This window comes from Eretmochelys imbricata, chromosome 1 (genome assembly GCF_965152235.1).
Source record: "Eretmochelys imbricata isolate rEreImb1 chromosome 1, rEreImb1.hap1, whole genome shotgun sequence".
NCBI lineage: Eukaryota > Metazoa > Chordata > Testudines > Cheloniidae > Eretmochelys > Eretmochelys imbricata.
In genome coordinates this window covers 220,685,976-220,710,138 of record NC_135572.1, presented here as the reverse complement: position 1 = coordinate 220,710,138, position 24,163 = coordinate 220,685,976, and the positions used below count along the sequence as shown (strand labels likewise).

Below are 24,163 nucleotides of genomic sequence, written 5' to 3'. Positions count from 1 at the left end.
ACACAATGGGGAGGGGAGAGGAGATATTGGCCAATGATAATGGGCAAATGCCCAACTTTTACAGGAAGCGTCACAAGCTCTTTAACATTTGCACAGCATTAACAGGACTTTGGTTTATAAGATTCTGCCCAAAAGATACACGCGCAGTAAATTGATAGCAATCCAGTAATCCAGGGTGTGGCAGCCACATAAGGATTTGAACCTAGGGATTGAGGGATCTTTCTGGTTTGACCATGAAATATCATACAGCAAGGACCCCACTTTTCCTGTCACCATTGCAGGCACTGAAGCCTCTGCTTTGAGGGAATGAAAAGAAGAGAGAAGGAGAGTTTTTCTCACAGGCACTGGGTTGGCCAGGTTTGTTCCCTTGCTGCATTCCTCACATTTCCAGCCCTCCCATTCTGCAGAGACAGTGTGAAGTGCAAACTCACCTCTTTGTGAATTCCCGTTCCTCTCACTCGCCTCAGTGCCTTTCTCATCATTCTGCCCCAAGCCAGTGTCACCTTCAGGGTCAGACACTTCTCTGGCATCATCATAACCATCCCCTGGGACATCTCCAGGCAGCGCAGCAGCATCTGAAGTGAAGATGTGAAGTAATTAAGAGAATAGTCACAGTGAAGATAGAAATAAACTACAAGCTGCAGATGCACCAGCCTCACTGGTCCCTGCGGATCTCTCAGCACTTCCACCCTCAGGACGGGAAAAGGAGCCCTCCTCTGGAACCCTTAGACTAGGGGATTTCACATATCACACTGATCTGATGCATTTCAATTGTTGATTGAGTGGATCCTAGAGCTCCCAGATGACGAGGCAGAGGGGGAGTTATAGAAAGAGGTGACTGGGATCTAGTCCAGAGGCATTGCTCCACAAGGCATGTTGTTATAATAATTACAAATGTAAATGACTTGGAATTGCCCAGAATTTGCTCCCGGCTTCCTAAACTTGACATTATCTTAAAAATGTCTTTTCAGTGTGTTCTCCTGATAAAGTTTACCCCAAAAACTGCCATCAGTCTCCAACGTACTGACAGCACTGGGTGCTGAGCCAGCTAATAAGGGTGGGACATTGGCCCTTGGGTTTAAAATCTCCCTGTCCCACCCACCCCCTGTCCCAGCATGTCTGACACAGATGTATATAAGCTGCAATAGCTGCATGCCAGGAAAGGCTTGCAGGGAACATTGCTGCACTGTAGAGATCTCTGATTTGGGTTGTCTTTATAAATAGTGAGGAACCCTCGTGCTCCTGGCACTGAGGGTCACAAGGCAGTGACCTGAGTCAAGTACAGCATGGACAGCTGCTGAGCGAACTGCTCCTTCCATCCCTGCAATGGGTCTCTGTCATGACCTAGGACATCACACGCTTCCCTACCCCTGGGCCTCCACACAGCTCTTGTCATGCACCTGGTCAGCGCCCCCAGCGTTATGCCAATAGACAATACTGGTGGGTGAACTCCCTGGTTTTCTTAACAAACCACTATTGTCCCTACTGGGAAATACAGTTAGTTTTTCGACATGGTAACGTTGCTTCCAAGAGGCGGATTCACGGCTCACCTCGGCCATCTGGAGTCTGGGGGACGTCATTCAAGACAGGCTCCTCCACGTTATCGTAATCCAACTGAGACCCCCCTGGGGAAACGCCCTCTGGAACAGCAAACACCACACTCAGCCCATGGCACCAGCAGCGTCTCTTCAGTGCAGGTGGCCCTTCTAATTAGAGCTGTGTATCATGGCACGTGAGAGGGGAAGTCGCAGGGGCCCATGCTGAGAACGGTACAAGTCAGAGAACTACAGTGAAACAGGAGTCCCAGAAATAACAAGGGGCCAATCCTGTCCCTGCAGAATCCAACAGCAGCTCTTTTATGTGTTTCAGTGGGAGCAGGATCTGGGTTGTGCTGAGATAACAGGTTGGAACACGGGCACTGCCAGGCCAGAGCCGGCCTGTGTGAATCCATCTGATCTCTGCAGACAGGTTTGAATTTTCCTGTTTCACTGGGGAGGGGAAACCGCCCCTCTGCAGGAATTAAAGCTCCCACTGGGAGATCACTGGCCTGATCCTTTGTGAGCTCCTGCTCTCCACTAGCCTTTCAGGCAGCCCAGGGCTCAACTTGGCAGCGCTCCAGCTTCTCAGCAGAACTGGCTCATCTGCTCAGTGTCTCCCCCACCCAGCCGCAGGTTAAACTCCCACAGGGCCCAAATCATGGACTCTTTTGAGAGCAGCTGGGGTAGAAATGCCGCCCTCTTTATAATTAGAGATGGGGCCAGGCCGGGAAGTTCAGGTCCAGGATTTTGCTTCAGCGACAGGTGCCAGCCCCAAAACTGAGATCCGAAGCTGGGGTCAGAATCTGCAAATCCCCCCTCCCACAAAGTTCTGGTGGGTTTGGATCAGTGAGTTGGGCTGAGCCCATCTGTAATTATAACATAGGACAATCTTATGTGAGCAACAAGGGTGATGTCGTGGTGGGAATCTGCTATAGACCATCGGACCAGGGGGATGAGGTGGACGAGGCTTTCTTTCAGCAACTCACGGAAGTTACTAGATCACAGGCCCTGGTTCTCATGGGAGACTTCAATCACCCTGATCTCTGCTGGGAGAGCAATATAGCAGTGCACAGACAATCCAAGAAATTTTTGGAAAGGGGAGGGGACAATTTCCTGGTGCAAGTGCTGGAGGAACCAACTAGGGGCAGAGCTCTTCTTGACCTGCTGCTCACAAACTGGGAAGAATTAGTAGGGGAAGCAAAAGTGGATGGGAACCTGGGAGGCAGTGACCATGAGATAGTCAAGTTCAGGATCCTGACACAGGGAAGAAAGGAGAGCAGCAAAATACGGACCCTGGACTTCAGAAAAGCAGACTTTGACTCCCTCCGGGAACTGATGGGCAGGATCCCCTGGGAGAATAACATGAGGGGGAAAGGAGTCCAGGAGAGCTGGCTGTATTTTAAAGAATCCTTACTGAGGTTACAGGGACAAACCATCCCAATGTGTAGAAAGAATAGTAAATATGGCAGGCGACCAGCTTGGCTTAACAGTGAAATCCTTGCTGATCTTAAACACAAAAAAGAAGCTTACAAGAAGTGGAAGATTGGACAAATGACCAGGGAAGAGTATAAAATCATTGCTCGGGGATGCAGGAGTGAAATCAGGAAGGCCAAATCACACCTGGAGTTGCAGCTAGCAAGAGATGTTAAGAGTAACAAGAAGGATTTCTTCAGGTATGTTAGCAACAAGAAGAAAGTCAAGGAAAGTGTGGGCCCCTTACTGAATGAGGGAGGCAACCTAGTGACAGAGGATGTGGAAAAAGCTAATGTACTCAATGCTTTTTTTGCCTCTGTCTTCACGAACAAGGTCAGCTCCCAGACTACTGCACTGGGCAGCATAGCATGGGGAGGAGGTGACCAGCCCTCTGTGGAGAAAGAAGTGTTCGGGACTATTTAGAAAAGCTGGATGAGCACAAGTCCATGGAGCCGGATGCGCTGCATCCAAGAGTGCAAAAGGAGTTGGCAGATGTGATTGCAGAGCCATTGGCCATTATCTTTGAAAACTCATGGCGATCGGGGGAAGTCCCGGACGACTGGAAAAAGGCTAATGTAGTGCCCATCTTTAAAAAAGGGAAGAAGGAGGATCCTGGGAACTACAGACCAGTCAGCCTCACCACAGTCCCTGGAAAAATCATGGAGCAGGTCCTCAAGGAATCAATTCTGAAGCACTTAGAGGAGAGGAAAGTGATCAGGAACAGTCAGCATGGATTTACCAAGGGCAAGTCAGGCCTGACTAATCTAATTGCCTTGTATGACAAGATAACTGGCTCTGTGGATGAGGGGAAATCAGTGGACGTGTTGTTCCTTGACTTTAGCAAAGCTTTTGACACGGTCTCCCACAGTATTCTTGCCAGCAAGTTAAAGAAGTATGGGCTGGATGAATGGACTATAAGGTGGATAGAAAGTTGGCCAGATTGTTGGGCTCAACGGGTAGTGATCAATGGCTCCATGTCTAGTTGGCAGCCGGTATCAAGTGGAGTGCCCCAAGGGTCGGTTCTGGGGCCGGTTTTGTTCAATATCTTCATAAATGATCTGGAGGATGGTGTGGATTGCACCCTCAGCAAGTTTGCAGATGACACTAAACTGGAAGGAGAGGTAGATACGCTGGAGGGTAGGGATAGGATACAGAGGGCCCTAGACAAATTAGAGAATTGGGCCAAAAGAAATCTGATGAGGTTCAACAAGGACAAGTGCAGAGTCCTGTACTTAGGACGGAAGAATCCCATGCACCGCTACAGACGAGGGACCGAATGGCTCAGCAGCAGTTCTGCAGAAAAGGACCTAGGGGTTACAGTGGACGAGAAGCTGGATATGAGTCAACAGTGTGCCCTTGTTGCCAAGAAGGCCAATGGTATTTTGGGATGTATACGTAGGGGCATTGCCAGCAGATCAAGAGACGTGATTGTTCCCCTCTATTCGACATTGGTGAGGCCTCATCTGGAGTACTGTGTCCAATTTTGGGCCCCACACTACAAGAACGATGTGGAAAAATTGGAAAGAGTCCAGAGGAGGGCAACAAAAATGATTAGGTAACTGGAACACATAACTTATGAGGAGAGGCTGAGGGAACTGGGCTTGTTTAGTCTACGGAAGAGAAGAATGAGGGGGGATTTGATAGCTGCTTTCAACTACCTGAAAGGGGGTTCCAAAGAGGATGGATCTAGACTGTTCTCAGTGGTAGCAGATGACAGAACAAGGAGTAATGGTCTCAAGTTGCAGTGGGGGAGGTTTAGGTTGGATATTAGGAAAACCTTTTTCACTAGGAGGGTGGTGGAACACTGAAATCCGTTACCTAGGGAGGTGGTGGAATCTCCTTCCTTCAAAGTTTTTAAGGTCAGGCTTGACAAAGCCCTGGCTGGGATGATTTAGTTGAGGATTGGTCCTGCTTTGAGCAGGAGGTTGGACTAGATGACCTCCTGAGGTCCCTTCCAACCCTGATATTCTATGATTCTATGATTCTATGATTGATTCCTCTCTCTCTTGGGGACAAGAGACTAGCCCTGCTGGGCACTGACGCCTCCACCCAAAGAGACTGACCCGTCTCCTCCAGCTCCTCACTTGGGGAGGTCACTGGGAGCCATTCAGTGTGCTCAGGAGATGGTCACATGTTCCCATCCTGAGATTCTGACAGAAATCCTGTTCAATGGGATGAGACCCGACTGTAAAATGGGAACCGTGTGAGGGGAAATGGCTGCGATTGCAGAAAGTGTGATAGAAATTCATTTCTCTGCCCAGATTTGGGTCTCTTGGCCTGAGTCTGCCCCTCCCCCATTACCTTGTTCTGATCCAGGATAATTTTCCCCTTCGCTGTCCCCGGTATAATACTGCAGCTTCGTCACTGAATCATCTGAATAGGAGACTGGAGAGACGAGAACCAGAAATTCATCACAGTGAGAACAGCACAACTGTGGGACTGGGAACACATCCGGGGCCTGGAGCAGGATTTCCAGTCTCAGTCTATATCTTCCTCTACAGGACATGGTGACTCACAGCAACTCCGAGTAGTGAGAGCCTGACACAGACTCCCCAAGAGAAATCTCCATGTTATTGTGGTAAATGTGACTGATACAATCTGACCTGAAGGATGCTGTGGTGACTGAAAGGCCCCTCTCTGGCTGCTGGTCCAGGGAAGTTCCACAATTCTCCTGGCCTCCTCAGCCACAGAGGGGACTCCTCCTTCTTAAGGGTAAATACCCACCTCCCCCATGAATCAGTCAATCAGTTCTCCATGGTGTTTCCAGATTAAACCAAGAAAGGCCCAAAGCAGAGTCTGTGATTAATAAATTTGTTCGTCTCTAAGGTGCCACAAGTACCCCTTTTCTTTTTGTGATTCCCTGTAACCATCTTCGCAATGATGCTGGGAGATGCCCTGAGCATGTTCCCAGAGCCCCACCACAGCAGAGCCCTTGGGCAGGATGTTCCCATCAGACATTGAGACAAAATGGCACTAAGGAAAAAAGGGCCAGGACTCAAAGTCATGAGGCTCTCCTGGGCTGATCTCTCTGCTCCGGGGGCAGGAGGGAGCTGACACAACAGACCAGTGGCTGCGGTGGGAGGGGGGCAAAGAACATCCCCTGCTCCAGTGCTCCAAAGAAGTTTTCAGATGATAGTTTAGCCTGCCCCAGACAGTCGCTTTCCTGACCCCTCACTGGTTACACGCCAAGGCTGCAGGACGGGCAGATGGGAAATTAATTGTCCCTAGAACTGGGACACTCAGTGTATTGTGGGAAGGAAACCCATCTCTCTCAGTCTACATGAGTAACTGCTGGTCTCACCACAGACCCAGCTCCCACAGCTAGAGCTTGGCAAAAAAACCAGGTGATTTGGTTTTCTGACCATTGCGGGGAAAAAGCAAAACAAAAGATTGTTTTGAGTTGAGCCAAAAATGACTTTTTTGGGGGCAATTTTTGGGAAATGCAAAAGTAAAAAAAAGTTCAAGGTTGAATGAAACCATTTGGTGTTCTTTTGGACATTTGTTAATTTTTGTTTATTTGTTTTCATTCCGATAATATTAAAGGAAATTTCTAATGGAAAAGTTATATCCAATTGAAAAAAACAAAATGTTTTCTTTAGAAAGTGTCGAAATGAAATGAATCATTCTGTGTGTATTTGGAACAATTGGGTGAAATTGACAGGAATTTGTGAAATGTTTCGGTGCCTCTGAATCTGCATTTTTCACCAAAACATTTCATAACGGAGACTTGTGCCCAGCTCCAATGACAAGCTCACAGGGCTGAAGCTGCAGTGATTTAACTCTGGGTCAGGGCCTCAGATGGACGGGGCATTAGATAGCTACCCCCTGTTAAGAGTCAGACCCACAGACCTGAGCGACTGAACATCTCCTGCTTTTTTCTCATCAGGTTATAATCAATCTCCTCGTACACGGCCTCAGAGAAGGGATCCAAGGGTCTTCTGGAGCCTGAAAACAAAGGGCAGGGTTTGCACAGGGTCATTGAAACCAGAGATGGGAAATACTATGGGATCATCCAGCCTCTCCCCATGGACCCAGTGTGAGCCTGAACCCTACCGCACATTCCCACTGCTGGAATTTAAATGAGCCAGGTGACAGGGTTTCTTTCCACAACAGCCCTTTGATGATGCTTCCCAGGGCTAATTCGCTGTCAGGAAGCTTCCTCACATTCATCTTAAATGTTTTTTAATCTCATCTCATTATTTCTGGCTATTCCCCTTTGGAGCAGCTTAAATAATTCTTCCCCCACGCAGGTGTTTCTCTGCAAAATGGTGAGAACCTCTTTTTTTTCATGGAGTTTAAGGGACCATTAGAACATCTAGTCTGACCTCCTGTATAATACAGGCCACTGCATTTCACCCAGATACCCCTAGGTTTGAGCCCAAAGATGCACTTAGAGTAAAGCATTTCAGTCCTCAGGAGAATAAACTCTTGTGTGCCACAGGCAGAAAGCAGGAGCGAGTAAGGTACCACCAATGCCCAAGGGTCCCGCAGTGGCAGGGAACTGATTACTTGAGAGATGCCTTGATAATCCTGGCAGGTGATCCACGCTCCATGCTTCAGTGGAAGAGGAAAATCCCCCAAGGTCCCTTTTTGCCAATCTGACCTGGGGGGAAATTTCTTCCTGACCCCAAATCTGACAATTGTTTTGACCCTGAACATGTGGAAAAGACACACCACCCACCTATCTTCGAAAGAGGTTTCTCTGTATCACCTCAGAGGACTGGTCCAGCCCATCCAGTGACACATATCCCTCTGTAGCTAATGTCTGATGCTTCAGAGGAGGGCAAGAAACAAAACGAAGCAAAACAAAACACAAAGATGGGTCTTCCCAGAATTCCTTCCTGACCCATGCAGGTCACTGGCTGAAGCCCTGAAGCATGAGATCTGATTATAGTCATTGTCTTACTGCAAAGTTGTGACTGTTACATGTATGTTGATGGCAATCCCGTCCTCTATCTTCTTGCCAAGGAGCTGGTAGCTAATGTTTGTATAAAGTGTGTTGTAGGTGTAAAATCCCCGACAAGTGCCAGCTTTGAGTACAAGACAGTAAAATGCTCCTTTCCCACACTTTTCCTTCCTAAGATTGTCTTTTCTACTGGATCACTCTCTTCACAACTATTTACCACAGCTCTATTTTTATACACCTTTTTTCCTTGACAATATTTCCAATTTCTCTCGGTCCCTTTTCCATGATGTCTCTCCTCATGATATTCAGATCCCCTCCCTGTGGCAGATACTGCAGCTCCAGGCAGTATCTTTGGGAATCACTGTATTAAAGCTATGAATGGTTTATGTTCTACTGCATGTCGGAGGGTTACCACAGCTCCTCCAGGAAGAAAAAACACTGTGTGTGTGTGTGGGTGGGTGGGTGGATGATTAAGGTGAATCACTGAGATTGTAAACAACTCTAGAAAGGTAAAAACCTTCAGGGTGGTTTATACAGACTGGTTCAAACTGGGTTACCAGAGACCAAGAGACAAAGGAGGACTTCAGATATGAAAGGCTGAGTTTAAAAAGACTCAGGGCCTTCATTTTGATTCTGCAATGGGCAGGACCTTCTGTCCATGGGGATCCCAACACTGAATCGTTAGAGGGATGTTGGTCTACCAGGCTGCCCATGGGGAAGATGGGTGAATTCTGGTATGTTCAGCAAGTGTGGAGGAATTTTTATTGTTTTTAATGTTTTCTCTGTCACACTTTTAACCTAGGAATAAGGTGTAATCTGCTGAGAGAGAGCTGGGTGGTAACTTGTAACGGCTCGCAATGCCCTGCTCATAGCCCTTGGGGAGAAAGCACAGCATGGGGGCTGGCCTGTAAGCAGACTGGTTTGCTGGGTGTATCACAGTGGAAGGCAGGGGGCTGTGCAGTCTTAAAACCCCCTGGCCGCAAGGAGATGGGACAGGGGGTTCCCACCCAGAGACAGGTGATGGGAGGAGGCCTCAGTAGGCATTCCTGGAGTGGATCACTGGAGGGTGGGCGGGGGGATACAGATGCCATTTCTCTGAAACTGTAAAGGTCCCTAGCCAGTATCATCTCCAGATTTCATGGTTGGGCTGTTCCACTGCCAGACAGTTAATGAAATAGTAAAAGAGAGAGGCGTTAACAGGCACCCTTGGCCACCCCACCCAGCCTGGTATCGCCCCTCACCCTGACCCCCTGCAGCCCCCCTGCTATTGCAGAAACATTTCACACAGTGACACCAATCAGGACCCACCTCTGCGCTGTGCCCTGGCTCTTCGCACCTGCGCCCCCAGGATGATTAAGACCAGGCAGAGCAGGGCCCCCAGGATAATGCTGATGACCACGGGCACCGTGACTCTCCCACTGTCGGTCAGAGGGCGGCGTGGGGGAGCTGGATGGAAATGAACATGCGACAGGGAGAGATTAGCCTGTGAGAGTCCTGGGAGCCCACGAACCTGTAGCAAGGGGAAGGTGACTTGTTTGTTCCCGGGGGGATCCTCACCTCTGAGAGTCCCTGGTTGTCTCCAGCTGTCACCTCCACAAACTCCCTCACAGCAGCACAGGACCTGTTTGTTCGTGATTTAGGGCCCAAGTCCCTTGTGCTCTGTGCAGTAATGAGGACTCTCATAACAAACCAGCACAGTGGGGCCTATGATGGATGCAGGGGCTATGTGGGCTGGTGCCTGAGCCAGTCTGACCTCACAAACGTTCCACCCCTCAACATCCAGGATGCTCCGGCACACAGGAGATGGGAGGGCCTGGTCTGGGACCAAAGGGGATGGGTGGGCTAAACCATCCTTCTCTCTGAATATTACAGCATGTAGCAGAAACATCTCCTGTCACTCACCTGAGCAATTCACGGAAGCATCTTCCTTATGACCACAGTTGCTTTCACCCCAGGGCTTGGCAGGACAGTCCCAGAGAGATGACTCTGTCCCTCTGCAATTCAACGTCTCCACCCAGATGGGACCAGTCCCCTGGCCGAATGCAGCCTCGCCTGGGGCAGATACAGCAGATCCACAGCCCAGTTGTTTACACACAACATTCGCATCCGCCATGTCCCAGGAGTCATCACAAACTGTTCCCCAGAAGCCACGGTACCAAACCTCCACTCTCCCCAAGCATCTGTCCTCTCCTCCCACGATGCGTAACTTCTCCTGGTCTAGAAATGCAGAAACCTCACATGTTACTGGGACAACTTAGGGACCAAGAGGGAGACAGTGAGAAGCAGAGATACCTGTGCAGCTTGGAGAGTTCGGGCATTCGGCAAACAGGGTCTGAGTTGGTTTTGGTTTTTTTCCTATGGAGAGAAAAAGCTGAGGTGAATGCACTGGGTTGTGTGTGTGATGTGGGAGTAGAATTTATATGTATTTTAAACCCCTAATTTCAGCACTGTGTGAACTAGATGATCAAAATGGTCCCTTCTGACCTAAATGTCTATGAAAAAAAAAACTGAAATGTGAACTCTGGGTCATTTAATACCTAATTAATTTGCTATTCAGCTGTTACTCAGACACACAGGCCGACATGCACCCAGAGTTGTGGGGGATTCCAGTTCTCACCCAAACTGCACAGCCTGGGTCCATCTCTGATAGTTCATCCCAAAAGGATTAATAACTACAGATCTGCCTAATGTCGGTCTCTTGGGAGAGGCTTTTCTTGGCTCTCAGACTACCTTATCGCAGCGTCCAACACCGGTCTCTTTTAAAATTAATTGATTAACTTCCATGTTTGTTGTTAATCAGACAAATGCTTGTTCCTATAAAACATCATGAAAATATGTTTGTATCTTGTGTTGAGAATTTAGATCTGCCTACACTGAGACGTGAACAACAACACAAGTTCTCTCCTAACCCTTCAATTAATTAAACACATTGCGATCATGTGTGTGCACACGCGCGTGCAGGCAGTTTCAGAATTACCAGTACAAGAAATATGGGTCTCTTCTGCTCGGTTATCACATGAGTTTGGATCCCAGGGCTCTGACAGGCACTGCCAGAGGGAACCGTGCTGCTCACTGCATGCAACGTGGTCCAGCCACGTGGGACCAGAACCTGCTCCATATTCAAAGTCACTTGCAATCTGCCCTCCGTCCCCACAGTTCAGCTGTTTGCAGACAATTGCTGGGGTGACTCCAGACATCGCATTGGAGCAAACGCTGCCCCACGTCCCGTTGTAGAAAACCTCCAGCCGCCCTGCACAGTCACTGTTGCTCACCAGCCTCAGATCTGTGAACTCTAGAAGGAAATGCAGAAAAAGGGGAATTTAAATCATTTGATTCTGAAATGAACTGGGGTGTGAAGAGTGAAATCCTGGCGATTGCTACCGATCCTGTGCATCATTCTGCAGGAGCAACTGCTAGAGAACCACTCCAGGAGTAAGAGACTCTTTTAGACACCACAGGCCCCTGAGAAATACAGTGGGAGTCTCTGGAAGGCCACCATTTAGCAGCAGCTACATACAGATTGTAATAGATAAAGGCCGGGAAGGATTATGACATTGGCAGGCCAGATGCCAGCTCTTGCCCAGGCTGCAGGCCTTAGCTGAGAACTTTCAATCTCGTAGCTGGAGACCATGCAGGGTCACCTGTGTGTTAGTTTTGCTGAAAACAGGTATTAGTCTTGTAAGAATGTATTGAGTGTTTAGACTTTATGAAATGCTGGTTAGTTGCTCCTGGCATTAATCTCACTTGTGATGTCTGTGGTCCATGCTACAAGAACATATGTAAGTTTTGCTTTATAACTGAAAATGTTTGCTCTGAACTTGTGAACTCAGGCACGGGAATGATCCCCGCCACCCATCCCCTGCATGTAGTACATGCAGAAGGTCTTATCCTATTGCTTTGAAGGCTGGAAGAGGGAAATAAAAATAATAGATGGGACAATTTTTCATCTTTTTGGCTGTTTGAACTGTGACAGGGTAAAGAATCCAAACTGAAGCCCGAGACCCCAAGGGGTTACCCCTGGGTCAGCGCTGAAGGACATTTGGACTTGACAGATCACTACAACTCTGTCACTCCGAGGATATAAATGGTAACTCATTTGTGTGTAGATGATTGCTTGCTTTAACCGTGTAAACAACCCTTTTATTTCTTTTTCCTCGTGAATAAACCTGTATATACTTTATTACAGGATTGGCTACAGGCATTGTCTTTGGTGTAAGATCCAGGGTACCAAGTTATCTGAGTAGGTGGCTGGTCTCTTGGGATTGGAAGAAACCTGAATGTGATGTGATTTTTGGTGTAAGTGACCACTTATCCCTAAGTCCAGTTTGTTTGGGTGACAATAGACTGGAGAGTCTAAGGGGACTGTCTGTGACTCCATGGTAAGATAGGTACAGTGATCCAGGACTAAGTTCCCTCTGAGCTGCGTGGCCATATGGACACACAGAAGGCTATCAAAGGCCGCATAGGCAAGCAGCCACAGGGGCCTAGACTGGAGAGGCACGTCTTCCCCAGCCCTGGAGCTGACGCAGTGGGGAGAGGTGCCTCTCCCCTGGCCCCAGGCTGCTGCAGCAAGAGAGTCCTTGGGGGAGTCCTCTCTTCCTGCTGCAGCCCCAAGGCAGCCAGAACTACAAACCCCTCATCCCTGGCCCCACCCCAGAGCTCGCACCCCCAGCCAGAGCCTTCACCCCGTGGACAGCCACCCTCTGCCCCAGCCCTGAGCTGCCTCCCACATTCTGAACCCCTCAGCCCCAACCCCACCACACATCACCTCTAGACTGGTGCACAGAACAAAATTCATTCCACACATGGATGTAAAAATTAGAGGGAACATTGGTCCAGGAGTTCACATCTGTTACAGGCTCGGTGAAATCTACTTATAGAACACACCAGCAGTTTGGGGTATTGCCTTGTTTCTCACCATCTGCCCTGAGGTGGGCACTCAGTGCCGTGAACCTCTCCAGACAGTGTGACAGGGATCATGAGATCAAATAGTCTGACCTTCTGTAAAACAGCTGCATAGAGCCTAATAACTTGAGTTTGACGTAAGCATAGCTTCCAGAAAGGCATCCAGTCTAGACAGGAAGACTTCAAGAGATGTAGAATGCACCATTTCCCTGGTAGTTTGTTCCGATGGTTAATCACCCTCCCTGTTAAAAACCTGGGCCTTATTTGTTATCTGAATCTGCCTGGTTTCAGCTTCTAGCCATCGACTCTTGTTCTGCCTTTCTGCATTAGATTAAAGAGCCCTTTAGGAAGTGGTATGTTCTCCTTGTGAAGAGACTTATGCCATGTAACCAAATTACCTCTTGGTCGTTTTGATAAGCTAAACAGATTCAGCATCTGAAATCTCTCACTGTAAGGCTTTTATTCATCAGATCACTTTTGTGGCTCTTCTCTGCTCCAATTTTTGTGGACATAAGAACTGGACACAAAGTATTGCAGTATCTGTCTCACCAGCATCATGTATAGGAGTAAAATTTAGTCCCCACTCCTACTCACTATTCCCATGTTTATACATCCAAGGTTCTCATTAGCCCGTTTTGCCACACACGGCACTTGGAGCTCATGTTCAGTTATTTCTCCACTAGGACCCTACATCCTTTTCAGTCACTGCTTTCCATGATACAATCTCCTTTAGATACCTGAGATGCAGCCTTCTAGCATTCAAAGGGAAATCTTGCAATATCTCCAACACCTCTGGGTGGGAGCTGAGGACTTTCTAATGGTGACCCTGGTAGGTAGTTACGCAAGGGAAAGGGAGACAGAGACAGTCAGGGAGAGTGTCATTCTCAGAAATCTCCTTAAACATCTGCCCCCTCCATTTAATCCCCTGGTAACCAGGCTCACGTGAGCATTCCCAGAACAGACCTGAGCAGAGAACTCCCGCGTCCTCTTTGTGTCTGCAGTTGTGCTGGTCCCAGCCCCTGGAAGGACACGCCCAGAGATCAGATTCCTTCCCAGAGCAGTTTACATGGTCCAGCCAGATCTGCCCGGATCCTTGCCCATAATGAGCAGAGACAGTTGCATTGATGGCATGTCCACATCCCAGTTGTTTGCAAACGACATCGGAGTCTGACAGATCCCAGGAATCATCACAGACTGTCCCCCAGCTGCCATTGTAATAAATCTCCACTCTCCCGGCACAGCGTCCTGTCCCATTCACCAGTCTGATCTGCCGGCTCCCTGCAGGGATAGATCGCAGCTGTTAATATGTATTTTCCTACTGAACAGAAAATGTTTGTGAGATTTGGAAATGAATCACCTGAGCAAAGGACACCGACATCCTCAGCAATTCCGGCCTGGGCTGTCTCAGACGTGGAGATGTCACAGAGAGTCAGACGAGTCTCATTTCCTGTACACTGAACCCTTCTGAGCCCCACAGGGCCCGTTCCATTCTCAGTCTTCAGGGGGTTAAAAGCTTTCTCAGCGACTCCGCACTGGAGCTCCCTGCACACCACGCTGGCATTGTCCATGTCCCACTGGTCATCCAGCACTCTGCCCCACACACCACGGAGGGAAATCTCAACTCTCCCATCACACCTGCTCTCTCCATTCAGCAGTCTGAGTGATTCACAGTGACCTGGGCTCAGGAGAGATGGTAAATACACTGAATAACACTCTCTCTTATACACTAGAAATACTGCACATGAAATTGTGGATTATTTCTCAGTAAGAAGGTATAAGCCAGTGATCAGAGTGTGTCACAGTGTTGAAGGGAACAACCTCTGTCAGAAGACACTTATTCCTGTGAATCTAAAAGTGGAAGGTGCTGCAAGGATTTTAAAACTCTGAGCTTGACACAAGGGCTTGCCAACGGACTCTCTAAATGTGTGAGCGAGGGAATTCCTGCCGATTACTGATTGGGAAAATAGTCTCTGTGTGTGGTGGTGGAATGGCTGCTGAGGTTTGTAGTCACTTTATCCAGGCTTAAATGCCTGGAAGCCAGTGAACGGTGTCTGCACAAGCACTTAGCAGGTGGGTCGTGAATGATTTAGGCAAGTTTGCCTTGAGGGAGTTTGGCCAATGGAAGAGCAGGATTCACGGTGGTCATGAACAGGTTATTATTGGTAAATTCCCTTAGTTCCCTCTGATCTTTGCTCAGCAGGTGGCAACTTTCCTGGTTCACGTGGATCCAGTGCAGGAGCTACAAGTGTTAGATAGTTCCTGGCACTGGTGGTTCTGACTGGAGCTGTCCCCTGAAATGTGGTGTCATCTCTGAGTCCAACGTGAGATTCCAGCTGATCAATTCATAGCACAAGAAGCCGGTTGTGTGTGGGGTGGGGAAGGGGACGTGCTTTGTTGGTGAATATTATGACTCCCTTGGGATGTGAATCTCAGTCTTTGCGTGTGTCTCAGAATCAGAGACTCTGATAACAAGGTGGTAAGTTAGGAATTACTCCCCGAGTTCCGACCCAGGTGCAGCCAGGAGAGACTGACAATGTTAAAAGACAACAGCAGAGTCAGTGCAGGGCACACCCACTGGCTGTGTCGGGTACAGTATGTACTAGTATGGCGACCTGACGGGTGCAGTGTGTGCGCACTGGATCCAAACAGCTCAAGGATCTTGGTAGCCAAATAACATTTCAAGGGTAAAAGTGAAATCCTGGCCCTGCTGAAGGCAATGGTAAAACCTCCATTGACTTCAATGGAGCCAGGAGTTCACCCTAAGACTGGACCTCCCTGCATCCAGCTTGGGTAGTGCAGGGGTGTAGCCACAGGTGGGCTGTCGCCCACCCAGTGATCATCCAGGCCCACCCAAATCAGGGCCGGAGCCCCCCGAATCCACAGGCTGGGACTCCTACCCCCAGCTTGGCGTCCGTCAGCCTGGCCGCATCTTTCTCCTGCCAGCACCATGCGCTGCTTCCCTGGTCTCTGACTCCAGCACTATCCCCGCAGGGGGTGTGCCTCCTGAGGGCAGGTCTGGGTGGGGCTAGTGCTGGGGCCGGAGACAGGGGCAGCAGCTCCCGGCACTGGCAGGAAAGGGACATGGCTGGGCTGACGGACACTGAGCCAGGGTCGGGAAGGGTGAGCAGAGCTTGAGCCCTAGTGGGACCCCAGTTTGCCCAAAAGGTATGCCTAGGTGACCAGATGTCCCAATTTTATCGGTAAAGTCATGATATTTGGGGCTTTTTCTTATATAGGCGCCTATTACCTCCCACCACTTGTCCAATTTTTCACATTTCCTATCTGGTTACCCTAGGCACGCCCCGCAGCCTGTGTGCCCTGAGCATCCTCAGCTTGGGGTGACTGCTGAGCGGTAAGGGCCGGCTGGAAGGGGTGGAGGGAGGAGAAATCCCCTCCCTCCTGTCCCCTTCCCAGGGCACTGGATTCCTCCTGCACCCCTCCCTCTGCTACTCCCGTCACTGCCCACCCCCCAAAAGCTGGGGCCCACCCAAGTTTCCTGTCCTAGGTATGCCACTAGTGTAGTGTGAGAGTAGAGACTAGATCTGGGGTTTTCCGAGGAGGCTCATGGATATTACTAGGTACCACAGCCCCTCAGGAAGGCCAGATGGGATCATGGCAGATGGAGCTCGTATGGAAGGGACCAGGTGTTTTTCCTTAGAAGGGATTCTCCTTTCAGCAATTGTAGGGAGAAATCAGGATCTTCATGTGCTGAGGAGTTCCCTCCAAGAACCAGGGTCTGGGCTGGGTAGCTGGTTAGGAAAGGCAGGGCAGGGCTGCAGGGAATTCAGTTAGGAATGCCGGTAGCAGCCTCTGTGAGAAGCAGGAGAACTGCGAGGTTTTTTGCCCACAAGGTACAAAGGTATCAGTTGTAAAGAGGAGAGTAGACGTCTGTTGAGAGTTCTGGGCAGGGCCACATAGGCTTAGTCATGGTGTGTAACGGCACCAGTGACTCTAGGCTCTGTGGGGGTCAGTCCTGGAAGCTACGTGTCCATTATTAGGAAGAAGGTTGAAATCCAGGGCTTCTGCAGTAGGTTTCTCTGTAAGGACCCCAGTTCCAGCCAGGCAAGAAGCCCTATGGAGACTCTGTACATGGATCTGAAGACGTGGCAGAGAGGGGAGCTGAAACTTCATTAAGCAGGAGGGGTCCTTGTGGTGAGGGGAGAAGCAGATGATCATAATGGCCTTTTTGGGTCTTAAAACTCTATGGATCTATAGACCCATAAGACGGGCTCCATTTAGGCACAAGGGAACCAGATTGGCTGGCCATTAAAATTAATTTTCTAGTGAATTATTTTCCCGCAGGACCCTGGCCACTTTGAGTGCCCAGGATGGATAAATCGGGGTTGTGCAGCGTGAGGCTGTTGCTTGTATGACCCCCTGACTCAGCTGCTGACTCACTGGGTGGCCTTGGGCAGGACACTTTGCTTTTCTCTCTCAGTTTCACCGTCTGTAAAATGGAGCTGTGACATTGCACTCTGTACGATTTTATGAAAGTATGCGGATGAGTGTGAATATAATGTAACTGAAATATGCTTCCTGCAAAAGGTCTTTTGTAAGGTATAATTACAAAGTTTATAATCTACTGAGTGTGGTCATCCTATTTGTATAAATGTATCACTCGTGTATCTGAAACTAGAAATATGAAATATAACTCTGAGGTCCTACTGTAGTTATGCACAGTGTGGGTCATTCATGGTGGTTTGGAATCTTAATGGCTCCCATTAACCAGGACAATTGACTGAGGATGGCTCTGTTTTACTTCTCAGTCTTCCTGTATGCTGGCAAGTGGGTAATGAAGTCTGACAGTGACATGTGATCATGTCACCTGAACTCGAATCCATCTTTAACCTGGTGCTTTTCCATTGAAAAGGAGGGGTGGGAACCCAGAGAGGGACAAAGGATTCCCGCCTTATGCAAAAGATATATAAGTGAGTGGAACAGAACAAAGTGGGCAGGCATCATGAGAAATCCCCTAGCTACCACCTGAGCTGGAACAAGAGCTGTACCAGGGAAAGGATGTTGCCCAGACTAGGTAGGCATCCAGTCTGTGAAAGAAACTTATTGAAACATCTCTGAGGGTGAGATTTTACCTGTATTCAGTTTTATTACTGTATTCGGTTTAGATTTGCGTGTTTTATTATATTTTACTTGGTAATTCACTTTGTTCTGTCTGATACTACTTGGAACCACTTAAATCCTACTTTCTGTATTTAATAAAATCACATTTTACTTATTAATTAACCCAGAGTATGTATTAATACCAGGGACGGGGGGTAAACAGCTGTGCATATCTTTCTCTGAGTGTTATAGAGGGCGGACAATTTATGAGCTTACCCTGTATAAGTTTTATACAAGGTAAAACGGATTTATTCGGGGTTTGGACCCCATTGGGAGTTGGGCATCTGAGTGTTAAAGACAAGAACACTTCTTAAATTGCTTTCAGTTAAGTCTGCCGCTCTGGGGCACGTGCTTCAGACGCTGGGTCTGTGCTGGAGCAGACTGGCATGTCTGGCTCAGCGAGACAGGGTGCTGGAGTCCTACGCTGGCAGGGAAAGCAGGGCAAAAGTAGTCTTGGCACATCAGGTGGCAGTCCCCAAGGGGTTTCCTTGATCCAACCTGCCACAGGAGCTAATAATAATACTTACCCGCCTACTTCCCTGGAGTTTGGTGAGGGTTTATTAATGTCTGGAGAGTACTCTGAACATATAAAGCGCTGCAGAAATGGTGAGTACTCTGGAGAATCAGGCCCGGAGGGTCTCAGGTTGCTGCCCAATCACCCCAAATAAGTCGTGAGTTGGGGATTTTGGCTTTAATCGTTGTAAGTACAATTTTCAAAAGCAGCAAAATGACGTAGGAGCTTAAGTGCCATTTTCAGAAGTGACTTAGGCAGCAAGAGGGAGAAGTCTGTATGGTTCTTGGGCTCCTATGTTACTAGAGAAAATAGGATTTAAGTCTCTAAGTCACTTAGGCCTTTTGACAATGTTATTCTTGGGCTTCTAAGTGCCTAAGTCACTTTTGAAATGGACATCATAAGAGTCTGCTATCTCCTGGGGTGTTATGAAGACAAATTCATTAATGTTTGTGGTGCATTCTCACACTACTGTAATGAGCACAATAGAAAAGCCAATGAAGAAATGAATAATTCTGTATTCAGTGCAGAGTTTGTACGGTCTGTAGAGCGAATAAGGCCCTGGGTCACAGGTTGAATGATGAGGATAAAAAGAAATATTCTACAGCTCCTCCATCCCCTGAGCACCATCCTCCCTGTGCACTGAAGGAGGCAGGAGCTGGGGGTAGGTGAAAATAATAGAATATGTGCATGTATCATAATATATATGCAGAAGGGAGGGTGGGGGACTGAATTAACATTACATAGATAACCTTAATTCTGGTATTTTCTAATTCTTGTGCCTTTGGCTTTGACTAAATGAACTAAATAATGCTGTTTATTTATTTATTTATTTTTATAAAAGCTAAATATTAGAACGGGTCAACAACTCAAAATTTTTCCTGTGATGTTTTTTGAATGCAGTATTTCAATTTTTAAACAGATCTGAGATACTGGGATGTAGAAATGGAATGAAATTTTTTTTAGACTCTCACTAATATATCGATTCTTTCCAACTTTTGGAAAATGAAACATTCAATTTTCCTTTCCAGTGTTTGGATGTACAGGTTTGTCACTTCCTCCCCCTTCCTATTTTTTCACACAATCAGAATATTAGGATTGGAAGAGACCTGAGGAGGTCATCTAGTCCAATCCCCTGCTCATCTTTTTTTCCACTGTAAAAAGTTAGAAAAAGGTAAAAATGTGTAAGAAAGTAAGAAAGCAGGGGAAAAAATCTTTGGAGTTTTTTCAGTTGGAAAGGTGTGAAAAAAGTAAAAAAAAACTCAGTGAGTAAAAGCACTACTTTCTCTGTGGTGGGCTACCAAAAATACCCCCAGGAACTCATGTGAGAGAAGGAAAATGCTGATTTTCATCAGTTTATAATTCAGCCAAACCTGAAAGGAATCTGACTACACAAGGAGAAGGCATCTCCCTGGCCCCAACACTGACCCCTTCCCAAATTGCAAAGGCTCCAGCAATCAAGGAAGGTGCGAGAGCTTCTCAAGAAGGTGCCGAGAATATTTTATAATAGAAAGTGTGAAGCAAGCTCCATATTGGGAGTCACTACCGACTCCCCCTCTAATTACTATTGGAGAAGGCTGGGGACAATGAATTCGTGGCATTGATGTAACCCAAAGGACAAAGTGCTGCCCCAGCTCCGCTGCCCTGCATGAGGACAGAGTTGCTGATGTTTTTACTGGAGAATCCAGGGCTTTCCCCAGTCACAACTGTTCTTTTGTGATGATATTATTGACTTAAATGTCATCTTTAATATATTTACTGTTATTTTCTGTGCTTTAGGATCTAGCTCCCCCTCCCCTTGCTGTGTCCTGAGGTTCCCCTACTCTGGGGCAGCATCACGCACTGAGGGGCAGGTGTCCTTAATCCAGCATCTCTCTTGCACTTACCTGAGCAAACCACACTGGCATCATTGTCGTGTGAGCACTGAGAGGCCCCCAGGGCAGTAACAGAGCAATGGCCCAAATGGGTTTCAGTCCCTTTGCAGTGAAATGTGTCTGTCCAGACAGAGCCAGTTCCCTTCCCAAAATACCCTCCTCCTGGGGCTGATACAGCAAATCCGCAGTCGAGCTGACGACAGAGAACGTTGGCATCTGGTAAATCCCAGCGTGAGTCACAGAGGGTTCCCCAGGCACCAAGAACCTGGATCTCCACCCTCCCTGAGCACGCTGTGCTGCCGTTCACCAGCCGGAACCCTGTGTGCCCAGGGGAGAAGGGAGAAGGATTTTAGAGAAGGAGCATTTAAGATATTTTATAGCAAATAGTAAAAGAAAGGAAAGTCAGGGGCACTGGATCCCTTTCTCATTATCTTGGCTTGTTTGGGGTTTTGATCCAACCCTATCAAACCCAGATCCCTACACAGTTAGATCAGTACATTGCTTCACTATAACCTAGAATACACAGAATTGGGATTTTAAAGACATTGTGCTGAATTCTTACGTGAGCAAATGACACCAGCATCATTTGTGTGTGAGCATGTCTGATTCACTTTTGATATCCTGGGACAGGAGAATAGGAGAGACTCATTCCCCACACACCGGAATTCTTCAGTTAAGATCAACCCTTGTCCTTCTCCAAAGTGACCTCCTCCTGGGGTAGATACAGCTATTCCACACTGTAGTTCATTACAGATAACGTTGGCAACTTGCAGATCAAAGTGTGCATCACAGACTGTGGTCCATGTGTTTCCAAGTTTTATCTCCACACGTCCTGAGCAGGCACCGTCTCCTCCAACCAGCTGGGGCTTAATGTGTCCTAGAAAGTCAATGAAGGCTGAAAATTATAAAGGGGGCTTTGGGAGTTGGAGTGCTCCACTGGTATAAAACATTACCTAAAAGCTCATTCTGGGTCAGTGGCAAAGTGAAGGCAGCAATACAAATAAAAAGGCAATATATTTTAAAAAATGGAAATAGTGGGAATTAGAGCAAATCAATATACATTAGAAGTTATTATATGAAGAATACTGGTAAGGGAAGCTAAAGACATCAGGATAAAATCCGTGACTGGGAGAACTATGACAAATAAGGAGTTTTTTAAGCATATTAGGAACAAACAAACAAACAAATCCTAACAATGCTATAGGCCCATTAGAAATGGAGATGGTAAAATTGTTAATAATGAGGGAGAAAAGGCAGAGGTGTTCAATACACATTTCTGGTTTTGGACAGCAGCAGGATGTCTATTCATATCTCTGAAGACAATGAATCTCTCTCCAATCTATTGGTACCTAAGGAGCATGTTAAATGGCATTTATCAGGGATTAACGTTTTTTTTCATATCAGCAGGTCTGAATAGCTGATAAAACCACAGAATAATAGAAATGTAGGGTTGGAAGGAACCTCAAGAGGTGATCTAGTCCATCTCCTCACACCAAGGGAGGTTTAACTATACCTAGGCCACCCGGACAGACGTTTGTCTAACTTGTTGTGCAAAGTCACCAATGATGGGGATTACACAACCTCCCTAAATACCCTGTTCCAGTCCTTAATTATCCCTATAGTTAGAAAGGTTTTTTTTTTAATATCTAATTTGAATCTCATTTGCTGAAATCTAAAATGATTGTCTAGTCCTACCCTTGGTGGATCTGGACAGCAATTGAGAAACAATCTTTCAGTTATTTCAAGGCTGTTATCAGGTCACCTCTCAGTCTTCTCTTCTGTAAACTTAAAATGTCCAATTCTTTCAACATTTCCTCACAGATCATGTTTTCTAAACCTCTTACTCTGTTTGTTGCTCTCCTCTGGGCATTCTCCAATTTGTCCTTATCTTTCTTAAACAGTGACGAGCAAAACTGGACACAGTACTCCAGCTGAGGCCACATCAGTGCTAAGTAGAGTGGGAAAATTACCTCCTGTGTCTTACATATGACATGCTTGTTAATACAATTCAGAATGACATTTCCCTTTTTCACAACAGCATCACCCATTTCAGTCTGTGATCCACTTTTACCCTGAGATCATTTTCTGCAGAACTGTTGCCAACTCAGTTATTCCATATTTTCCCTTCCTAAGTCTAATGCTTTGCACTTGTCTTTCGTGAAATTCAATTTACTGATTTCAGACCAATTCTCCATTATATCTAGATCATTTTAATTTTAGATTTAGTTGGGGATTGGTCCTGCTTTGAGCAGGGGTTGGACTAGATGACCTCCTTAGGTCCCTTCCAACCCTGATATTCTATGAATCTATGATTCTATGATTTTGAATTTTAACCCTGCCTTCCAAAGAGCTTGTGACCCCCCTCTCAGCTTCATGTCATCCACAAATTGTGTCAGTGTATTCTCTCCTCCATCATCCAAGTCATTTATGAAAATATTGAATAGTACCAGATGCAGGACAGTGTTATTTTTTATTTATCTATAGGACAACAGCAACCACAGGGAAAAGAAGAAAGCAACTGACGGCCTACAGGCCTATACCTTACCTAAAGCTCACCTTTTCCCTCAAAACCTGGGCTGACTCAGCTTATCCCAGGAACCCCTGCCTCTGGGGATTGTGTTTCAGTCTCCTTCCCGGCAGACCCTGCCTCACCCCCTCTGTTCCTCAGGGCTCCCCTGTTAACAATTCCCAGGCTCTCTGTTTAAGATTTCCCACCTCAGGGGCCCATCCCAAGGAAGGGGGCTTGTGCTTAGCTTGGGCAGATGCAAAAGCTCAAAAGCTCTGACACCTGTATTGTCAGTTAAGTACCAGTAACTGGGTTCTATGAAACCATTGTCTGCCGTCCTGGGACATGTGGGGAGCTCAGACGGGGATTGCCCTTTGAACCCCAGAAGGAAATGTGAAAATAGCACTAAAAGGAACTGACGTACACGTAATATTCACAGAAGTACAGATATAGCCCATGTTCTTTGCAGGGGTCATAGTAGACAAAGAACTGAACGTGAGCTCCCAGTGTGATGCTGCTGCAAAAACAGCAAAGGTGATCCTTGGATGTATAAAGAGGGGAGCAATGAGTGCAGCTGGCTGAAATGCAGGATTTCCAGTGTACAGGAAATGTCACTATTTTAAAATTTCCTGCGAATTGGAAATCCGGCTAAAAGTTTGTTTTGGAAACTCCAGCCCATGGTGTATCCAAAATGAAATTTGCTCCCAGGAACCCCAACAGATGCAGAGTTTCACCACTGTTAACATCAGAACAAGCATGTCAATTTCTCAGAACCACTGTTGGGGCTCTGGGGCAGCCTCATCATGTGGCCTGCCCTGGACTGGGGACCCCTGGGCTTCCAGACTCCTTGGCCAGCTGGCAGCCTAAATAGGCAAATAGCCCAGTCCAGGACATTCTACAAGGCAGGGCTGCCACAGACCCTGGGAGACCGGAACCCATCCCGGGACTTACAGGATCCCTGATGCAGAGCCTGGAGCCGAGCCTTGGTTAGAGCTGGGGCTTCCAGGGCTTGCAGGTTCCTATCCCATGGCAGAGAGCCTGAAAGCACTGGCAGGGCTGCCCTAGAGCCCACACCCTAGAAAGACTAGGGTCTCCAATTCTGGAGCAATCTGTATGGTGGGGCTGCCCCAGAGCTGCAGATCATAGAAGACTGGAATACCCAGCCCCAGGACAATCTGCACGGCAGGACTAACAGGAGCCACCAGGGAACCTGGCAGGGAACTATGGACATTTCCACCAGACAATGCTTGTGGCTTTGAGAAAGTTCATTGTACCCCAATTCACTTTCATGAGAAATGTTGAGTTCAACAAACTGGCATTTTCCAATGAAAC

The 24,163-nt window shown here is 47.5% G+C and overlaps 1 protein-coding gene across 1 annotated transcript in view; it reads right to left on the bottom strand.

Moving 5' to 3' along the window:
- The window catches only part of LOC144268833 (antigen WC1.1-like), a 37,862-nt gene that overhangs the window by 559 nt on the left and 13,140 nt on the right, over nucleotides 1–24,163 (bottom strand). Inside the window, exons 3-14 of the mRNA XM_077824096.1 lie at nucleotides 20,883–21,202; nucleotides 20,338–20,647; nucleotides 14,180–14,497; nucleotides 13,786–14,100; nucleotides 10,895–11,209; nucleotides 10,210–10,272; nucleotides 9,820–10,134; nucleotides 9,226–9,411; nucleotides 6,861–6,956; nucleotides 5,313–5,396; nucleotides 1,551–1,640; nucleotides 432–575 (exon numbers count right to left, since the gene is read on the bottom strand). Coding sequence (XP_077680222.1) covers nucleotides 432–575; nucleotides 1,551–1,640; nucleotides 5,313–5,396; nucleotides 6,861–6,956; nucleotides 9,226–9,411; nucleotides 9,820–10,134; nucleotides 10,210–10,272; nucleotides 10,895–11,209; nucleotides 13,786–14,100; nucleotides 14,180–14,497; nucleotides 20,338–20,647; nucleotides 20,883–21,202 — 2,556 coding nt within the window. The remainder of the gene's footprint in view (nucleotides 1–431; nucleotides 576–1,550; nucleotides 1,641–5,312; nucleotides 5,397–6,860; nucleotides 6,957–9,225; nucleotides 9,412–9,819; nucleotides 10,135–10,209; nucleotides 10,273–10,894; nucleotides 11,210–13,785; nucleotides 14,101–14,179; nucleotides 14,498–20,337; nucleotides 20,648–20,882; nucleotides 21,203–24,163) is intronic.